At 38.4% G+C, this 22,848-nt stretch overlaps 1 protein-coding gene across 1 annotated transcript in view; it reads left to right on the forward strand.

The window, feature by feature from the left end:
- Nell1 (neural EGFL like 1) overlaps positions 1-22,848 on the forward strand; it is an 846,309-nt gene that overhangs the window by 802,944 nt on the left and 20,517 nt on the right. The window contains exon 15 of the mRNA XM_036206955.1: positions 16,028-16,221. Within this exon, the coding sequence (XP_036062848.1) occupies positions 16,028-16,221 (194 nt within the window). The remainder of the gene's footprint in view (positions 1-16,027; positions 16,222-22,848) is intronic.

The raw sequence follows: 22,848 nt of genomic DNA on the forward strand, positions 1-22,848 counted from the left end.
TAGGAGTGTGTGTGTGTGTGTGTGTGTGTGTGTTCATGTCAATATGTGCACATGATTGCCCTTGGAGGATAACGGTATGGGATCCTCTTGAACTATAGTTAGATGAAGATGCAGCCACTTAACATGGGTGCTGGGAACTGAACTTAGGTCCCCTAGATGAGCAACAAGTTCTATTAACCGCTAATCCATCTCTCCATCCCCATGATTGGATGTTTTTAAAAGATAAGAAGAAAGTAGGAAGGAGGGATGATAGGGGATTTAACAGACAGTAAACCTTTTTTTTTTTTTTTTTTTTTAAAGTCTAGAAAATGGTGGCTTTGATCCATGTGAGCTCCTCTGGGTTTGTTAATAGGTACTGTGTGAGTAAGATGTTCCACACCCTCCCAGAAACTGGAAAACAGGCCTCTGACCTTAGGTGCTGGCTGAAAGTAGTAGTAATTATAAGGGCTTTAGAGTTGTTATCTCAGGGATACCTCTTGAGCTCTTAGAAAACCAGGCTAGTGTCTGTTAAAGGCTTCTAAATGGGCAGAAGGGATGGGTTATGTTAGACAGTCTTAGTTACTCAGGTGTTCCTAACTATGTCTGCTCAAGGATGGAATCTTTGGTTTTCCTTGCTTTCCTTGCAAACAAACTTAGTTTGCGCAATAAGGTTTTGAATGCATTATGGTAACAGATGCAAAAATAAACCAGAAATTGAAGATAACCAAAATGTCTACAAAGTGGGATCAAATTTCCACCGTTGTGATTTAATTTCCCTTTTCCCTACTAAAGCCTTCTAGATCTTTCTAAACAATATCCTTTTCAATATAAAAAGCATTCCAAGAGCAGTTTTATCAAATCAGATGATGATGAGAAATCTTCTACAAGACAAGAAGAGAGTAACAATTAATCAATGGGACCTGTTGAAACTGAGAAGCTTTTGTAGAGCAAAGGACACAGTCAACAAGACAAAGTGACAGCCTACAGAATGGGAAAAGGTCTTCACCAACCCCACATCTGACAGAGGGCTGATATCCAGACTATATAAAGAACTCAAGAAATTAAACATCAAAATGCCCAACAGTCCAATTAAGAAGTGGGCTATAAAACAAAACAGAGAATTCTCAACCGAGGAAGTTCAAATGGCTGAAAGACATTTAAGGAATTGCTCAACATCCCTAATTATCTGGGAAATGCAGATCAAAACGACTCTGAGATACCACATTACACCTGTGAGAATGGCTAAGATCAAAAACACAGAAGACAGCTTGTGCTGGAGAGGATGTGGAGCAAAGGGAACTCTCCTCCACTGCTGGTGGGAATGCAAGCTTGTACAGCCAATTTGGAAACCAATATGGTGCTTCCTTAGAAAATTGGGAATCCATCTCTCCCAAGACCCAGCTGTAGCACTCTTAGGCATATACCCAAGGAATACTCAAATATACCACAAGGACATTTGCTCAGCTATGTTCATATCAGCATTGTTTGTAATAGCCAGAACCTGGAAACAACCTAGATGCCCTTCAACTGAAGAATGGATAAAGAAAATATGGTACATATACACAGTGGAGTACTACTCAGCAGAGAAAAACAATGACATCATGAGGTTTGCAGGCAAATGGATGGATCTAGAAAAAATCATCCTGAGTGAGGTAACCCAGACTCAGAAAGACAAGCATGGTATGTACTCACTCATAGTAGGATACTAGATGTAAAACAAAGATGACTAGCCTGCTACACAACTCCAGGGAGGCTACCTAGAAAATGGGACCCTAGGAAAGACACAGGGATCGCCCAATGACAGAGAAATGGATGAGAGGTACATGAACAACCTGGATGACAGTGAGAGTAATAAAGAGCAAGGTTTGAGGGAAAGAAAGCTTAGGGGAGCAGGAGATCCCAGCTGGATCAAGAACAGAAAAGGAGAACAAGAAATAACAGACCATGATAAATGAAGACCACATGAGAACAGGAATAGGCAGAGTGCTGGAGAGGTCCCCAGAAAATCCACAACAATACATCCTCTGTAGACTGCTGGCAATGGTCAAGAAAAAGCCTGTTCTGACCTAGTTCAGTGATCTGATGGCCAAACACCCTAACGGTAATGCTGGAACTCTCATCCAATAGCTGATGGAAGTGGATGCAGAGATCCTCAGCCAGGCCCCAGGTGGAGCTCCAGGAGTCCAATTGTTGAGCAAGAGGAGGGACTGTAAGAGCGTGAATTGTTGAGACCAAGATTGGAAAAAGCACAGGGACAAATAACAAACAAAAGGAAGCACATGAATTATGAACAAAAGGCTGTGGAGCCCCCAGTGGGATCAGGCCCTCTGGATAAGTGAGACAATTGAATAGCTTGAACTGTTTGGGAGGCACCCAGTCTGTGGGACCAGGACCTCTCCTTAGTGCATGAGCTGGCTGTTTGGAACCTTGGGCTTACACAGGGACACTTTGCTCAGCCTGGAAGGAGGGGACTGGACCTGCCTATACTGAATCCACCATGTTTAAATGAATTCCCAGGGGAGTCTTGGCCCTGGAGAAGATGGGAATGGAGGAGAGGGGATGGGGGTAAAGTGGGGGTAGGGGAGGGAGGGGGGAGGACAGAGTAACCCATGGCTGATGTGTAAAATTAAAACACACACACACACACACACACACACACACAGACAGAGAGAGAGAGAGAGAGAGAGAGAGAGAGAGAGAGAGAGAGAGAGAGATATGCAAATACAGAAAAAAGTATCTAAAGAGATGAAATCCTTCCAGCAGAACCAACAGAAGCTCTTGAAGATTTTATGTACTTCTTTTCTAGACTTTCACCAGTCATTTCCTTCATTGGGGTAGCAGTCCAAATTCATGTATTTGATCAATGTCCTACATATTACATCAGGAAGGATATTTTAGAAGAGCCTTGACCGCACACCCAAGGTTACAGACCACAATGAACAGACCGTTGGAGGGAATGAAGCAGTCTTTGAATGCCTGGCAGCTCTAATACAGTTCTAATGTCAGACTGAGACCAGTCTTTGAAAACCTATTACTAGTAATGTTTTTATGTCCTTTACCTTCTATATAAATTAGAGGGCAATTCTTGTAAATGACTTTATAATATTTCTGTGTCTAAGACTTTTCAGTGACATAGGAAAGAAAAGAAATAATCCCTCACCTGACAGCATGCTTCAAAGAATGATCCATCAGATCAGGGATTAGTTTGTGTTCACTCTGGCTGGTTCTCTGCATGTATTTGTCATTAAAGATTACTCTGCTGCAGACATAATGTAGACAAGAAAAGCATGCCTCCTCTCTCTGGCACTTGCTTACAAATACCCAGTAGAGTAGATTACAATTGTTTCACTAAATGCTAGAGGCTCAAAGGAGACTGCTGAATTCTCTGTTTTTGTTGTTACTTTTTTTCATTTAAGAAGCAGTCTTTCTATGCATCCCAGGCTGTCATAAAACTAATAATAGTCCCCCTGCCTCAGTTTCCCAAGTGCTACTACTATACACATGAGCTTCTATATCCAGGTAAACTAAAATCTGGGGAATTCATTTATTGTCTCAAGGGTGGATTCTTTCATCTATAAATTTGATTTTTATATGTTATTACAAGTCCTCTAATGCTTGACTTTCAAGCTCAGTTCCACAGAGCTGAAAGTAATCATATAAACTTGGAAATGGACAAGATCTTCAAAAGTATTATGTAGTGTGGTAACTCTGCTATTTTGCCAGAAAGAAAGCAGGCCACCAAAGTTTTCTTTAATACTTGACCTCAGCCAAGAAGCTTAGAAATGATTGCAAGGATTCCTGTCAATGCAGCTCAGCCACACTCAAGTATAACAATTGTTCATGCATTTCTTGGTAGACAAAAGACTCTCAAGAATGTACTATGACCAGCACACAGATAAGAGACAGCTGGGTCCTGCCCATCTGAGTAGGTATGGAGGGTAGAAAAAATATCCAGAGCTAAACAAGAAAGGAAGTGTAAAGTAGATGGAAGGAGTGTAAAACTGGAGAACAGGAAAGAAGAAAGTCCTTTCCTCAAACAGTGAAATTATGGTAAAGATTATAGATAATACTATGACTGTCATAATGAACTTTATGTGGCTGTGTGTTAGGCTGTCTTTATAACAGAAAACAACATACCTCCCACACCAGAGCAGATATATGAAAACACATAAATCTATAACCCTTTTGGCACTGACACTGTAGCTTCTGTAGATGCAAAATTCTCTTCAGATAGCCAGTAGTTCAATTTTAATAGATCTTCTATTTATCCTATTCACTGGTCAGAACTGTATTGATTTAGATCGATTTAATGTAGATACAGAGGTAGGTCTTGTTCACAGCAGACAGTAGGGAACTGGGTAATTCAGAATGCTGCTCTGCCCTCATCTACTCTTGTTTTTTCTATCTGGAAGAGCTCTCTTCTCCATCTGCAACAAAACACCTAAATCTGCATTATTGGTGAAATTATTAAGGCCACTCCATGTAGTTAAAAGGGAGGTTTATTTTGTGGGGTAGCTTACAAATGAAGGGATAGGTTGCAGGGTCTGGAAAAGGGATGGCACAGTCTGGTGGTGTTCTCTGGAGAACTCTGCTCGGTCTACCTCCAGCGTCCAGGGGCCTGGAACCAAGAGAAGCTTCTCCTCTTGATCCTGTGTCTTCAGCGTCCTCTCTCAGTCCCGCCTTGTGGGTGTGACTGAAGCCTCAATGGGGGTTGGAACTTCCAGGCCAAGGCTGGAATGGCTACCCACTACACTGCATATTCTGTAAATAAATGTAGCCAGCGACCATGGCTCATTCATGGAGTGTTAGAAATTGTGTCCAGTACTCAACCTTAGTGTATGATTTGTAGATAAAGTTCATAGAGGACTTGGGGTGGTGATATTCCTGACTCTTGCTGGCTAGCAGATTAACCAAAATTCATGAATTTGTGTGATACCTCAGACAAAGAGGGGAAAGAGTATGCCAGCTGCATAGTAAGAGGTCTGGGATAGACTGAATACAGCATTGAGAGATGAGAGAGGGGGATTCGTGGGAAGAAATGAACTCTAAGTGACAGGTGGAAGAGGGAACTCATAGAGGAGATGAACTCAAAGTAACAAAGCATATAGAAGGAAAAGGACCAGGAACATTAGTGGAGCTCATTATCTCTAGATGGTTGGAGGATGACACTTTATTGCATTCAACCAAATTACCAAATTATCCCAGCAGACATGTGTATCAGTTTTTTGCAAAGAATGACTGAACCTCAGAGACATGTATTTTCCAGAGTCATACAATAAATACATTTCAGAGGTGGGACTGAGGCAGGTGACTCACTTGTCTCAAATTGCCTGGAACTTTCTCAAATTTAGCTTTTTCTGAGTGTACCATCTTCCCTCAATGTGGAGGAAGAAGAAGATAGACAAGAGTTGGTACTTTAGGAAACACGAAGTTTTGAAATAGGAGTCATGAACATCTTTACCTATGAGGCTGTATGTCTCTCCCTTTCCTATTATGTCTCTTTCCCTAAGCAGTGGCTTGACACAGTAATCAATAAACATGGTGAACTGAATAATTAGCTTCTTAATTTTTAACAACCGAATGAATGGTTAGGTGGAAGATGATTAAGGGAATACTAAACTTCAAGAGTCTTATGAAAGCTCTCTGGTCAAAATTTTCATAACAATGTCTCAGTATTTACTAAGTCTAAGAGATGGCTTTAAAAGAAGTTGTCACCAGAAGCCTCAGAACCTGGGTTGGGAAGACAAGTCCCCTGGCAGCTTTCACACATGCAGGAGACAACAATGATGAATAGTTAGAGGCAGCTGCTAGTTGTTGACACAAAGACTTAAGATCAGGGTCAAGGGACCACATGCAGGAATAGCTAGTGTAGATCATGTTTCCTTTATTTAAAGAGTCTACTCAAGAGGGCTAAAGTATAGAGTGAAAACATGACCCTGCACGATCACTGAAAACTTCCAATTACATAGTAAAGGCATGTCCCATTTATCACATGTCTTGTGCTCTGTGACAGTGAGGTGATCTGAGTCCCCTCAATGTGCTTGTTGATAATTTCCAATGTGTTATATGTGTCAATTTCATTTCTTAAAAGTCCATGCTCTAAAGCAGACAACCTAGCTAAATGTGAAAATACTGAATACAAGGTCTCGTAGCTATGAAGCTTTATTCTGGTCCTGGAGCTAACTGCAGTTTGGTAGTCTGTAAGCCCTTTGCTTTGTAAGTTGCAGGAGACCTTGTCTTTCTCTGCATTTTATCACAATTATTCTGCTGATTTGCAGTATATATACCTTTTCTCATAATCTCTCTGCCACCATAAAAGAAGTAATACTGCTAAAGCTATAGGGGAGGCACCCGTGCTCCATCTTGTCTGTCACTAATAAAGCCCCCAGCTCTGTTCTCATTTCTGAGACCGTAATGGCAGGTAATGGTTTCCAAGTCAGAATTCACACAGCTGGGTGTTCAAACTCGAGGTTACATTTCCTTTTCTGGCACATCATCTGTTTTGAGTCTGTTATGCTACAAAAGTTATTCAAGAAAGAGAAATATGGGGTAAAGAAACAGTTTTTTTTTTGTTTTTTTTTGTGTTTTTTTTTGTTTTTTTTTTTTTTTTAACCTAACTGCTACTCACCCCTGGGAAAGGTGTTTATGTTGAGTCCTGATATCGATCTGTAGCAGCTTCAGTTCCTAAGGCAAGCAATGTTACAGTTTTTACATTACAGTTTTGGCATTAAGACTCTTGAAGAGCCATTTTTTTCTCCTCAAGGAGTAGGAAAATTGTTTGGGGCTAAGTTGAGAATGGTTTGATTGCCTCTGATACAAACATCTCTGAAGTATATTTTCTTCCATGCACAAGTAACCTCATAACTTCAACTCAAAGAATGAATCAGGCAGACTAGATGTCTATATGTCTAGACTATATGATTAGATGTCTCTTAAAGCAAAATGGAGTATGGTAATCATAGCTTTCAGAATCTGTGAAAATATCAATGAAAGAAAATTAGTTCTAATGCAAGTCTAGCCACAGAATCTTATTGAGAAAAGTCTCATTCAAGCATGGAGCATTTAAATAATAAATCTATGAAAGGGAAACACAAGGAAATAACAGAAAACCTGTATTTATAAGAAGAAAAACAAGGCTACTGTAATGACTGTGGATTTGAGTATGAAATGCTCTGGTTGAGTTTTGGTACATTGTCCCTTGTCAGACTGTGAGCCCTTCTGATGATTTGGAAAAGTCTCCTGAGAGAGTATCTTTGCATTTGCTCAGCAGAGAACAATTGCAATATGTAAATAGGGTGCCTCTTCTTTTGGATGCCTTGGGATATGTGTAATAGATTAAGTTGGCTTTGTGCAGAGCAAACAGGTCTGTGTTACCAAGAATATGAATAATGTCAGTTTCCGTAATTGCTAACATCTGGCTTTCCATAAATCTGTTAAATTGCATGGAAGCAGAATTAGGTTTCTGTGTTATAAGTAAAGCAATTATATGGAACTCTGTAGGCAATACAATCCTGTATTGACTTTGAAATCCTTCCATTCTGCAGAAAAAATTTGGGCTTTATATTTTGTTTTTGCTATGGACAGTAGGCATGCTTGTCATTATGCTCAGTTTTTAGTGGAAGGAAAAAATTGCTAATGTGTTTACAATTTTGTAAATTTGAAATAGCCAAATATAAAAGTGTCATTTTAAGAATGGGAATTAAGATTTTAGAGGTGGCAATTAACTGCCGTTTTGAGATTAGTTGAGAGAGAGAAGAAATTGGTCATGGATTGGTTGAAATTATAATTCTAGACAGATTCTGGAGAGATTTACTAAGTGGTCACCTTTGCCCTTTTTCTAAAAATATTAGTATAAAGATGAAATTCTTTTGATGGTGGATTTGACTTTCTTATTTCACTATGATTACTCATTTCATATGCTTTATCCACTTAAAATTAGAATCAAGAATTTCTCAGATTATAACTCAGTAAGAACATGTTTTCCTGGGAGGACAAAGTATTGGCTATTGCTTGTGCTTGCTGAATACCCCCAAAACAACATTTTGTCAATATAGGCTGTATCTGTAAATTTCATGAATTCATATATTATATAAAGTTATATAAATATATTGATTGTCTACAATGTTTCCTGTCATTTGGGGCACTGGGAAAAGTGGCCTATAGGGTGCAAACTCTGTCCTCAGTGAACTGTTTATCTGTAGTGATGTGCACATCAGTTGATGACTGCTGGGGGGGAGCCAATTTGCTTCTTTGGATGTGGCCCCTGGTTATACCCATAGTCCTATAGATGGCCTTCCATCCATCCACAGACTAACAGCATTGAGTGGACTCAGTAGGTTTAAAATAGAGTACATGAAGTTGGAAGGAATAGTATGTGAGGGGAATGGGAGGAACTGGTAAGAAGGAGAGACTGGCTTTGATGAAAATACATTATATTTATATATTAAATGAAACAATAAATTAAAAAGTAATGTAAATTCAGAATAGGTTATAAGGAAAGAGTTCCATTATTTCTCTTTACAGAGAGGGACAAAGAACACTAAGGACATAAGAGATACATGGAAAACATATTACTGTAGAAGTTTCCTAAAATATTTACAGCACACATTGGCACAGCCATATCTGAGTGGAATGGCAGAAGTCATAAAGCCAGCACAGCTGCTTGACAAAGATCCAGCCAAGCTGAGCCACATGATGGCTGCCATGCTATCTTTGGTTTCCATCTCCACCTATTACGTACTTGGGGCACTTTTAATATTTGTACACTTTGAGGATATTGGATTGATGGAAAATTCCTTATAACTCATTTATGCCTTCTCCCAGGAATACTGCTTTTAAGCTTATTCAGGAAAGTCCTGAACATATTATACCCCCCCGACACACACTTTGAGGGCGATATATTTATCTATTTGAAGGTCTTCCTTATGCCTTGGAGATTATGACACATAAAGAAGAAGCCAGAGGTCTCTTCATGAGGCTATGAGACATTCTTGAAACATCTGCCCCCTCTACTTGCACTGGAACAAGATATTCAAAACAATGATTTTTTTTTTTTTTTTTTTTTTTTTTTTTTTTTTTTTGCCAGAGCTGAGGATTGAACACAGAGCCTTGTGCTTGTTAGGCAAGCACTCTACCATTGAGCTAAATCCCTAACCCCCAAAGTAAATTTTAAAAGGTCTACAAGATTCGGTGGGCTAGAGGAATTGTTCAGATTTCAGATTATAAGCCTCTTCCTACTGTACACTCAGGCAATTACATAGCATACAACTCTGCCCTACATAGAGACATATTGATAAGTAAAATGTGGAGTGGAAAGATGATAAAAGTACAAGATGTTAGGACCTCCCTCTCTTAGAAGTTAGCTCATGTAGAGCCACTATAATGTCATATGACCAAGGAACAACAGAATGCCAGGATTAGACATATAGACAAATTCTAAAAGGATATAAATGCAAACATTTATTTTATTATGCCAGAATTTGAATAATAACTGCACCAGCTTTAGCCTGAGGATTTTTCCTGGGCCCTCTGACCACTAAGACATGGCAAAATGCCCAGGGTGGTTGAAGATTTTGTTTTTGTCTAGTGTCCTTGAAGCAACCAAAACAACCAGCCTAAGCACAGGCTGTCATATGCCTCTAGAGTCTCAAAAATTGTGTTATGGGTTTTATGAGTAAGAATGATAACTCTGTTTATTAATGATGTCAAAACTTGAAGGAAAATTATTGGAAATGATAACTCTGTTCTGTCATAGTTTATTAATGATGACTAAAAGATGAGCAAAAGGAAGTGAAACACATGTCCAAAAATGATATGATCTATGTTTTGGAACATCATGAATGTATCCCTGCTAACTAAATTCTGTATAAATAAATAAACACTCTGGCTGATAGTCAGTCAGGCTACACGATTCTCCCAACTACCATGGCCTGTCTCACTTCCTTCTCCCGCCAACTCCTTACACTCTCTGCAGGACCCATCTACCACCAGGGATTGCTCCAGGCAACACATACAAAAAGTTAAAATGGAATTGTTCTATAATGGGACTACAAATGTCTCTAAGAGATATCATAGGATAACAAATAAAAGGTCCACTGCCAAGAATGGATTACCTCTATTGGAGTTGTAGGCAAGTGAGGTCATATACCATGGATAGTGATTACCACCCAGAAATTGGTTGTAAGACCCCTATTGCTGAAGACAGCATATATTTGGATCATAGAACACAAAAAAATCAAGCTGGTACTCACCTCAAATCCTTGTCTCTGCTGGCTAGCTTTCATAATGGTGGAAAGTGCTATGCATTTTACTGAAGGAGAAGTGTCACTAATCTTATCCAGTTGTTAATGTGAACCCTGGAATCTGCAACCATGACATGAATGACAAGACATGCCCACTGCTGCAATAAGGGCATGAATATTATAGAAAGAACCAACTACTTTCTGATTGGATTTAAAGATTTTTCCACAAAAATGAAACTCATATTCTGTACTGATATTGGGGCCAAGAACCTTTATAGACAAGTCAAAGGCCCAGGGGGAGAGCTACAATCATTAGTCTGTAAGTAAGACATAATAATTAAACCAACTCATAATAAATTATTGCTATAACTGTTGATTAATGCATTTGTCAACCCTCATCAGAAAAATGTTCTTTTTGTGTACATGGTAATTAACATAGAGACCCCAAGTGGGCAAAGTGTGGAGAATTACAGACTGAAGAATACTCATCCCTAAATGGTACATATGTACCACACCTCCTCCTCTAAAGACTCCAGGATCATTTTAGAATAGGGAGTGGAAAGTATGTAAGAGCTATAGATAATAGACAACTAAAGGAAACAGTATTTTCTGGACACAATAGAGCAGGTACACTATGAACTCACAGTGCTTGTAAGAGCATGCACAAACCATGTGTAAGCTCAAATTGGACAAAATTGTCAGCATGCAGAGGAGAAATGGACATGAAGCCCCAGTCCTAGGTAGGAGCTAGGGAGAGTACGCAAAGTGTGGTGGGTAGGGGAGGAGGGTAGATCTGAAAGGAGTGGGAGGAGGGGTAAATATAAGTAAATGACATTGTACAAAATTCCCAAATAGCTAATAAAAATTAGAAAAAGCAAAGAATAGAGTTATGTACAAAGTAGAAGAAGTAAAGTCAGCAATTACTGTCTGGTATCTGGTGGCTCATCTGGTTCTTACAGGATACAAAGGAATGAAGAGATTTAAGGAAGAATTCATTTATTATTAATTGATTAGTACATCACACTTCCCTGTTTAAAGAACAAGTAAGTGGTTAAACAGAGTTAATCCACATGGATATTGTCTCACACACTATTTTGGGGTCAGGGTAGTGAGATGAAAAAATATACTCACAATAATTTTCCAGATACATTGTTGTCTACAGTCATCTGGTTGTCCAATAGATCTCTTAACTTATACTTTATGTTCATAACTTTCAAATAAAAAATAGGAAGTACAGAAGATAATATTTGAAGGTGTAGACTAGTAAGATGATGTGTGACAAGTTGGCCCTTAAATAAATATCAGAGAAATACTGAGAGACCCAAAGAAGGATAAGGTAGATGTTCTTGCTTTCTAAGCACTACTATCCTGTGGAAGACTTGGGAACTATGATTTTGTGTAGTTATATATTTACAGAGCCTAGATGTCTGCTAATTACTTTACATCAGTTAAATCCATCTCCATTCCTAATATGGTAAGCTCAATTCCTGGACTTACAGGGCTCCCTAAGTATTTCCATTGGGTCCATAGTTCCACATTAGTGGTATACTAGAGTGAGAAGGTGACAGGGGAGAGAAAAATAGATAGGCAGTCAAAGCAATGACACCCAAGGGATCAGCATATAGAACTAAACTAATAAAATAAAACCTGAATTTTATTGTTTGGTTTTATAGGTAAAATCTACCTAACTACTATCTATCTACTTTTCTCAGTATGTATTGTCTATAATTTTTCATCTATGTAACTATTAGGTCTTATCTACCTACTTATTATCTATCTATCTATCCATCCATCTTTCATCTACCTACTTCACATCAACCTTTTACTATCTACTTGTCATCTATTAGTCTATATGTCTGTATGTGTATCATGCATGAATGTCTGTATGCATGCATGTCTGTCTATATGTATGTATCAATCTATCATTTAAATATATAGCTCTCTATATAACTATCTGTCTCCTAGGTTACAGTTGTTATGAGATAATTATAAAATAATACTTATAGTTGTTATTTTCAGAATCACTAGAGTATAATGCAAGTTTTTTCCTTTTTTGTTGTTCCAAATTAGGGCACACCCCAATACTAAACCATATTCTGCTATTATCACAATGATGATTCAGAAGAAGAAGATATTACTCAAATTAGTATCATACTGGAAGATAATCAACTGAAAATGTAGGAATTAAACCATGTTTTAAATATACAAACTTATTATATAATGAAATAAACATTGAATTTTCATTATATTATCTATAGTTTGGTTTTCATATGAGTGAAGATTGATTAAGAATGTTTGTATGAATGTTAAAGGAGCACCAGAGAAGATAAGATGTTCATGAGCATGTGCTCTTACATATGAAGTGATTGGTTCATGATAAGCATTGAATTAAGAGGAAAACTAGGATTTCAAGTTGTATCTACTAACTTCTTCACTCAGTCCTGACTTCAGTTGGGAATATTTAGAAGAAGAAAGAGAAGATTAAGAGGTTCTAGGAAGTATCACCACACTACATAATGTGCTGAGAATGGTCTGGCCCAAGAATATCGTGAAACATGCTTCTGAGATGAGTAGGCCTTACTGTGCTGAGTTAGAATTCAGGCATAGAATTTTGCTATTCTTTCTATGGCTTTTGATCATTGCTTATTAACTAAGTGACTTCCCTGATACTTTAGTTGGTAGGACAAAAAGAGAAAGTATATCTTAGAAGGAAATAGGTTCTAGAAATAATTATTATGTGTGCCTAGAGATACAGACCTACCATCTCAGATACTCTGGAGGGCTATGTAAGAGGACTGCACATTCAAGGTTAGCCTGGGCTCCTGAATGAGTTCAAGGCCAGCATAGGCAATGTCAGGAGACACATTCTCAAAATAAAAAGTAAAAAGAGGTCTGGGAATGGAGCTCATTCAGAAGGCACCTGTGTGGCACGCACAAGACTGCAGGTTCAACCCCCAGTGTCACAAAAAATATAGCACTGAAACTACTTAATGTCTTCTTGTATTGTTGCCATGAATCTGTTTTATAGCAATATGGTCCCTGCAGTCAGAAAGAGAACATAGGTCATAGATTTCCCATTATTTTCAAGTCATAATTGCTTCAAAACTCTAACACACTTGGGATAATTGCATCATTTTACACTCAGAATGTCAACTAAAAGTACTCAAGGGATATATGCAAGATACAATGTTTGAAAATTAATCTTAAAGTCTAGAATGTAAGTTGTTGAAAGTAAATAGAAACCACAGAACACTGCAGTACACTTTAGCCATTGAATTTTCATTGTATAACAGAATCCTCAGAAAGCAGCCCCAGCTCTAGCATATGCAAGTTAGCCTACCTGTACCCCAGTGTCCACTCTTTAAAACTGTAGCTAACTTTCTGTCTTGTGATAAATATAGCATAATGCACTCAAATAGCTTTGAAACACTGGAACTGTCAGTATAGTCAATGTATGTGTACAAACACACACAAGAACACATACATATGTGGATATATGTATCAGTAAAAATTGCTGTTACGGCTTTAAAATGGAATGTAAGATTTCTAAAATTATATTTATATATGGTTCTTTCTATAATATTCATGCCCTTATTGCACCAGTGTGCATGTCTTATCATGCAGGTCATGGTTGCAGATTCTAGGGTTCACATTAACAACTGGATAAGATTAGTGAAAAGAAAAAACTTGCGTTATACTCTAGTGATTCTGAAAATAACAACTATAAGTATTATTTTATAATTATCTCATAACAACTGTAACTTAGGAGACAGATCGTTATATAGAGAGATATATATTTAAATGGTAGATAGATTATACATACATATAGACAGGCATGCATGCATATAGACATTCATGCATAGATACACATACAGATGTATAGATTAGTAGATGACAAATATTTTTTTCTAGAAGAGCTAGGCTTCAAAGGCCATATTCCAACTCCTTCTAGATTTTCCCATCTCCCTACCTTATCCAACTTTATGTTTTTTCTTTCTCTTTAAAAAAACCCCACAAAACAAGCAAAGACTAACATGAAAGATGTCAAACAAAATGAAAGAAAAATCCACAAAAATATCATTGAGCCAATTTTGTGTTGGCCTGAGCATGGAGCCTGCTCCAGAGTGTGGTTGATACACACAGTGACATTTGTTGAGAAAGCTGATTTTCCCTTTCCCAGCAGGTATCAATTACAAATAGCTTCTTGGTTAAGGATGGGACTATGTCCACTCCCCCTTTTCAATGCTGGTACCAAATCTGGCTTGAACTTGTACAGGTCTAGTGCATGCTGCCACAGTCTCTGTGAGTTTACATGTACATCTGTCGTATTGTGTTTAGAAGACACTTTTCTGGGAGTCATCCCTTCAGACTCTTAGGATCTTTCTGACTCCTCTTCCCCATGGCTCTCTGATCCCTAGGGGAGGAGTGTGATGAAGACATCCCATTAAGGGCTGAGTATTCCAATGTCTCTCACTCTCTGTACATTGTCTAGTTGTGGGTCTCTGTACTAACTCTCATCTTCTTGCAAGAAGAAACTTCTCTGAGGGGCATTGATTCCTTTATACTAATGAATTACTTACAACTTCACACAGATTTTAACATGGGATTCACATCAGATGACATTATTCTAACATTTTGCCCTCCTACAGGAGCCTGGCCTAATGATCTGTAGCTTGCTCTATGGATGTCCAAGCCATGTTTCTGTCTCATCAGCTCACAACAGCAGTATCTTGCATGTTCTTCTGTGTTATTTTTAATATCAGTCTCATTTGTTGTGTCAATAACCTTGCACATAGTAGATTTTCATCATCTGAAGGGTATTTGTAGACATAGCTGTAGATTAACCAAGGGTGTAGAAGATTCTGACAGACAAAAGACAAGTGCCTTCCAACAAAGCTTTAAAATGCCTGTAGAAAGAAAGATCAAGTACAATTTTCTTTATATACACTGGTACCAATGAGCAGAAGTTGCTGGATAAGGTATTTCATATAAATTTAATGAATACATTTCTTTAAAAGTAGTCATTTAAAGGCAAAACTGGTTGCCTTTCAAGTTTGACTGTCAGGAAAGAGCTCAGGTGGGACTAGACAGAGTGTGTTTGAGACAACAGGGTCACTCAAATTTGAACTGTCAAGTGGAGTGACTCAATTTTTCTTCTTTCCTATTATGTTGTCAGTGAACACAATATTCAATACGCTTGTCTTCATCCATGTTCATGTCATACCTCCTGAAACCCTGACTTTTTCTGTGAGGCCCAACATTCTCTTGACCATTAGAGTGATAACTATTTTAATATTAATTAGGGCACCTACCAAGAACCATACACCCACTTCTTTCAAGGCCCTGACATCAGCATCTTGTTAAGGCTAACTGATTCAATGTTTCCCTTATTACCCAGATGTTTCTGCTCAGTGGCTTATCCATGTGCACATTTTTTTTTTTCTAGAAGAGCTAGGCTTCAAAGGCTATATTCCATAATTGACAAACTGACAAAATTCACGGCCATTATATCAGACTAGAGCTGCAAGTAGATATTTTAACTAGCCAGACAGTTATAAATTTGATCTCACAGCAGGCACTGGTTAGCTGGCAATGGGCATGCTCCTTAACTCTGAGCCTTAGTACTGTGATTCTTACACACAGAGCATTTGCCTTACAGAGTAAATGACCTAATGTTTGTGAAAGCTTGGCAAAGTGCCTGACATGAGGTAAATCCAACATAATGCTGCTTAATGTCACTGTGTATTATTTTTCTTTCCTGAGTTCTCTTGGCTGGATTTTGAAGTTCTGTGATTTATGTATTGCAGACATTGATGAATGTGCCTTAAGAACTCACAGCTGTTGGAATGACTCTGCCTGCATCAACCTAGCGGGAGGCTTTGATTGCCTGTGTCCCTCTGGACCCTCTTGCTCTGGTGACTGTCCCCATGAAGGAGGACTGAAGCACAATGGACAGGTGTGGATCCTGAGAGAAGACAGGTGTTCAGTCTGTTCATGCAAGGTAAGGGTGACAGCATGCAGTGAAAGGAGTGTCTGTTCCTTGCTCTCCTCTTCCTCTCCCTGCACCACAGGCTTCTGACTTTGTACACAGGAGCTCCCTACTTTTCAAAAGGGCCCCTCTATTCTAATCTGTAATACAGCCAACTGATGATGGGTGAATAGAAAACTGACTTTGAATTTACTCTGTTTTTTTGTGATAAGTGGGTTACAACATTGAGAAGAAACTGCGTTTCAGGAGAAGCTGGGAAGAGTGGTCAAGGTGGTTCTTGCACTGAGAGCCACAGTGCCTTTGTTGTTGGTCAGGTGAGAGTTTGCATACACCTGTGGTCTCTACTTACACAAGCTTGCTGATTCAGAAATCTCCACCTGGGAGGGTCACTTGTAAGAATGCACACTCACTGGCTCACTGTTTGTGGGAACATCATCCAGAAAAGTGGTCAGACATGAATGTGTCGACCTCACTCTGGACAAACGGCGAGGGTAGTATTGCAGCTTCTTTGTAATGGATGCCCTTGTCTTTCTCATTGCTGGAGCGTCTCTTAGATTAAGGCACAGGAAAGAAAATGGAATGCTCATGGGAATACACTTCGGCAATAGTGCGATTTTACTTATTGCTTTACGAAGTGGGTCTATTAAAGTGTTTGATTTCCTTGTGATTTCTTTCTTCTTTTGTTTACTTTGCCAATTTATTTTCATTTTTCCTTACTTTACTGTAGCTTTTGGCTTAAATATTGGGATGAAATTATTTAATCAAGGACTTTGTAGGAATAGAAAACAAGAAACATTACTTGTTTAGTAGCCTCTTAGGAAGCCAGGTCTCCTGATAAACTCTGCATTCCCCAGAAACAGAGCAGGAATGAGCCTGAAGAACTCATGTGATTCATCTTCTGCATTGACCTCTGGCCCCACTGCATTATGGGACTACTGGGGAGAGATACATCACCATGTTTTTAACCCTTGGAACCTGTTTTCCCCCTTTTCACTTAAACCTAGTTCTGTAACCCAAATTTAGATTCATTTTTCCCATTTATTGAGCACCCTGTCCTGGGCTATGTTCCAAACAGCCTGTAATTAAAAACCAGCACCATATTTCATGTGAGTACAGCTTTGAATGATGAAGAAAATATCTCTAATTAATCAAGTAACTCATCATCTTTCTTAAGATCCCAATATCTCAACATATTTACGCATTTTCCAGGACCTACTGCTCCCATTGTCCCAAAGACCACTCTTTCCCCTTCAGAGGATGCAGACTGAAGTGTTAGAACCCAGTGAGGTAAGACATCACTCCAGATTCAGGGAGCTCAAACACTCAGGTTAGGAGTATAGTATTATATGGAAAGGACAAGTTATCACCAGTCAAATTAATGTTATCATGTGTAGTATTTAACCAGGTGGGGCTGACACAAAGAACAGAAGTTTCTAGGGAAAGCAAAGATCATTATGGGTTAGGGTAGTGAGAATAGAGTATGAAAGAAGTTGGCAACTAGGTTCCCTGTTCTGGCAGCCAAGTGGGCAAGTTCTTTACTTCTTTCCAAATTTCTGAGGATAATTGCAATTTTCCTAAACCCAAGATTTTTTTAGGCTTCATAGGCTACCAGGGTATTGAGTACTGTGAAACCAAACAGTTTTGACTATATTTTAGCTACATTTAGTCAATGATAAAGCCAGGGGCCCAACAAGCATGCAAGTCCTCCCAGGCTTCCTTACTGTCCTAGCAATCCCAGCAGCACATTTCTCTTCTGCTCCATCGTTTCCTAAAGTATCTCAAATATCTCTGGAGGAGCTGGGCTGAGCACAACACCCTGGGTGGACAAATCTTATAGTCCTGTTTTAAACTTTATTCATAATTACTTCCATGTCACCATCACATCCACATTGTTGAAAAAAGCACGAGGTCAATTTTTTTTTAAGAGTTTGCTTAAAATAAACAATATAATAATACTGGATACATTACTCTCTGACTTTAAAAATATTTATTTTTTAAAATAATATTTAATATTTTGAGATTATAATATAATTATATTATACCTCTTTCGTTCCTTTCCTCCACACCCACTGCCCCCATGTAGCCCTTGCTTGCTTTCAAATTCAGTTTCTTGGGCTTTTCTTTCTGAATTAGTTTTGTGTGTGTGTGTGTGTGTGTGTGTGTGTGTATACTTCTAAATATACACATGCAACTTGCTCAATCCATACAGTGTCATCTGTACGTATGTACTTTTATATTTTCACGGCTGACCACTTAGCATTGGAAAACTAGTTGGTACCTCTTCTCCAGGATCTCAGCATTTTTGGTTGCCTGTAGTTCTTTTCCTAAGATTGACATCTCATGACCTTTTCCCTGTCAAGGTTACCTTGTGTGTTGGTATCATCCTTGTTCAGGTCATGTTTAGACAGCTATGCTGGTGAGACTTCATGAGTATGACTTCTGACGTTTCTAGGAGACATAATGTCACAGCAAACTCCTGGTTCCTTCATCTCTCACAACTATGCAGCAGAGTTGTGCTGCAGATATATCAGTTAGAACTGAGCTAGAAAACTCCCCCTATTGATTTGTTGTGGTTTTCTGTGATGCTTTCTATATATTGCAAAAAGAAGTTTCCTTGATGAGGAATGAGAGCTACACTTATCTATAGATTAAAGAACAAGTATTTAGAAAATAGTTTTGGATTATGCTAGCCTAGAAATTTGTGGGTTCTCCTCCAAGATTCATGACTCTACCAACTCTGGGTGGCTGGGTAAGTTCTCAGTATTAGTCATAATCTACCTCCTGCTGAACAGGCTCTGGACCAATTAGAGAGCTGTGCCACTTACTGCATAGCTCAGGGTCATTGTGTCATGCTGGTCTTTGTTGTAGTTCATAAATGTCATAGCTGGGTAGGACTATTGGTTGCTTCCCTACTTTAGAGGCTCGCATGGTACCTTCTGGTACCATGGAACCAGGTTTATGGAAGAAGTTTTCAGGTGAGATCCAGCTTAGGGGCCTCTAGACTCTGTGTCTGAAGTGCATGGTGTGCTCAGCAGTAGGGACTTACATCACACACTTAGGATGCTACCAAGGGCAATGGCAATAGTCTATAATGTTTTGGGAGTCTCTTGGATAATGCTGACTCCCAACTCAAAAGGGGGTTCTGTGACTGGTGTTGGGTTTGGATTGTCTTTGTCTTTTTTTTTTTCTTTCAAATTTTGAGTCCCATCATTAAGTAATTTGTGCTCTTTCTGATTTTTGATATAGGCACTTAGAGATGTACATTTCCATTGTAGGATTATTTTCAATGTGTCCCAGAAGTTTTCTTGTATGGAGTTTTCATTTTCATTTAGTTCCAGGAATTGCTTTTTTGATTTCTTCTTTAAAGACACATTCATCATTCAATAATGAGTTGTTTAATTTCCATGAGTTTATATGCTTACTAGGACTTTTTTTGCTGTGAACTTTAAATTTTATTGCATTGTGGTCATATAGAATATATAGGATTATGTCAATATTTTCATATTTATAAAGATTTGTTTTGAGTTCCAGGATATGATATATTTTAGAGAAGCTTCTATGTTCTGATGAATAGAATGAATATCCTTTGGTATTTTGGTGGAATATTCTGTACATATCTGTTAAGCCCACTCAATTCAAGATATTACTTAATTCTGATATTCAAATCTATTGAAGAAAGTAGGGTATTGAAATCACCAGATATTAATGGGTTGATGTTATTCTGTGTCTTTAAATCCAATAGTACATTATTTGTGAATTAGGTGTACCAGAGTTGAATATCTATGTTAGAATACTAATGTCTTCTTAGTTGACTGTTCCCTTGATTAGAATGAAGTATCCTTCTTTATCCCTTCTGATTAGTTTTGTTTCAACTCTGTTTTGTCAGATACTAGGATAGTGATGCCTATCTGCTTCTTGGTCCTATTTGATTGGAATATTTTTGTCTATCCTTTGTCCTAAAGCTAACATGTGTTACTTGTATTCAACAAATAGATTGATTTTGTTTCTTGATCCATTTCAGCCAGCATGTGTTTTATGATTGGAGAATTGTGGCCATTAATATTTAAGTTATTATTGAAAAGTGTGCATTGATTACAATCATTGTGCTGTTGTTTGGCTTCTCAGTGGTACTTGGTGGTGGCACACGCCTTTAATCCCAGCACTCAGGAGGTAGAGGCAGGCGGATCTCTGTGAGTTCAAGGCCAGCTTGGTCTACAGAGAGAGATCCAGGACAGGCACCAAAACTACAAAGAGACACCCTGTCTCAAAAAACCAAAAACAAAAAAACCTAGGGGTTGGAGATTTAGCTTAGTGGTAGAGTGCTTGCCTAGCCTAGCAAGCACAAGGCCCTGGGTTCGATCCTTTGTATTTCTTTCTACAGTCTCATTCCTCTTTTCACCACAAAATATTACTCCCTGTGTTTTCTTTAGATTTGTCAGTCATAAATCTTTTTAGTCTGTTTATGTTGTGGAAAGTTTTCCTCTATCCTGCAACAATGGTGGATGGCTTTGCTGGGCATAGTACTCTAGGTTGGTTCTTATGGTCTTTCTAGAATTGAAATGTATTGCTCCATGTCTTCCAAGCTTTCAAATTTTCTATTGAGTAATCATGTATTATGATAGGTTTTTTCTTTATACATGACTTACTTTTTCCCTCTTTTACAGCTTTCAATATTCTTCCTTTTTTTCTGTACACTCAAGTCTTTAACTGTGATATGCTGTGGGATATTCTTTTCTGTGTGCTTCTTGTACATGTTTGAGTGTATCTTTCCATAGTTTGGGTAAATTTTCTTCTATGATGTTACCAGAGACCTGGTCTATGCCATTGATTTAGAATATTTCTCCATTATCTATTTCTATTATTTGAAATCTGGGTCTTTTTATGGTGTCCAACATTTCCTATGTTCTTTTCCTGTGTTAATTTTTTATAGTCTTTGCTTATTTCATCTATATCTTGTACTCTGTCTTTGAGTCCTGATATTGTATCCTCAGCATGACTCATGCTACTTATAAGGCTTCCCTTTGAGTTTTCTAGTTGGGTCATTGGCCTTTCAATTCTATTGTCATTTCAGCTTGAGTTCTCTTCAATGTTTCTACCTCTTTTTTTTTTTTTTAATTCCATTATCAAATCCTGAATTGTCTTTATCATGTCCATCCACATTATGTGTTTATTATCCTTAGGTTCATTGAACTATTTATTTGTGTCTCTTTAAACTCCTTGGATTCTTTGATGAAGTTTTTTTTTTTTTAATCGCATTCTAAATTCTTAGTAATTCTTATTGGCAAACAGTTTTACAGGACTTGTAGGAGGATAAAAAGCCTTGATATTTCATATTGTTTGTATTTTTGAACATGGACTACTTTTATTAATTCTGTGTCTGATATGGACAGATCAGGTTGGGGCAGAAGAGAGGTGTATGGGTCAGGTTGGTCCTAGAAGTTGGATATGGTTTAGGTGGAATATAGTAAAGTGGACATAGGGGACTGGGCTGGTATTTATGATGTGCATCTTGGTCCAAGCCTAGAGTGCAGGGGTGGATCCAGGATTGGGCAAGTTGTATGGAGGGGAAAATCGGGTTAACTCATCAGGCTAGATCCTAGATAAGGAGATGCAAGATGTGGCCGGATGGAGAGGTTGGATTTGGCCTGGTCAAGCTTGTGGTTTGTGGGCAGGCAAGGTGGCTCCTGCTTTAAGCCTAGAGGTTGGTTGCAGCAAAAGCTGGGTGGACAGACTAGGAGGAACATGGTATGGGGCACTTGAGTCAGATCTGGAGGGTTGGCAACAGTGAGTATCTCCCTCAGGCACACTCACCCAGCTAGGTCCTGGAGAAGGTTATTTGAGATCTGGCTGGGGTGGCTTTCTTTACATAAACTTTTTGTTTTGTTTTCCAATTGCATTTCCATTGAGGTGAGGATGATTATTTTAAGAGCAGATGTAGAACCCCAAATCCCACTTCTACTTCCCTGGCCTGGTGATCTGATTTTCCTATTGTGATGTAATGAGCCCTGCATTTTTTTTAAACTAGAGATAATAGGCTATGGTGCACTGACTCTCACTGTTCACATGTGTTGTTTCTTCATTTGTGGTTCAGGAGCTTCCTTCTGCTTCAGGGTCCCTTGGGGGTCTTGTTGGAACTCTTGATCCAGACTCTGGCTTAAGTTTCTAGAGCAGTGGACACAGGGTGACACCCACAAATTAGCATTTCTAACTAGTTCCCAGGTTTTTTAGGACTACATTTTGAGAACAAGTATCTAGGAATCTTTCAGTCTTATTTTGGCAGAAATCATATTTTCCTATCTCATAACCTTCTTATGCTACAAAAATGCATCTTAGAGAAAATTCATTTCATGAGAGTCTGTTTTGAAGTCTAGCGCCTGTTGTACTATTAATTTTCCACATTGGAATGTCATTTCCCCTCCATGGATCTCTTCCATAATTTATGTAAATGTGACACCAAAAATACTTGTGTCCCTCATGCTTAAAGAGGATGAAGCTGTAATTGGAGAAATATTGGATATCACAGTCTGATCAGTTTGTGAGAAAGCACAATTGATGGGTTGGAGTGATATTTGTAATTTTATGGTTTATGTCAGGAGTCAGCAGGCACATTCATTTAGCACTAGTTAACAAATATTTTAA

This window comes from Onychomys torridus, chromosome 1 (assembly GCF_903995425.1).
Source record: "Onychomys torridus chromosome 1, mOncTor1.1, whole genome shotgun sequence".
Lineage (NCBI taxonomy): Eukaryota > Metazoa > Chordata > Mammalia > Rodentia > Cricetidae > Onychomys > Onychomys torridus.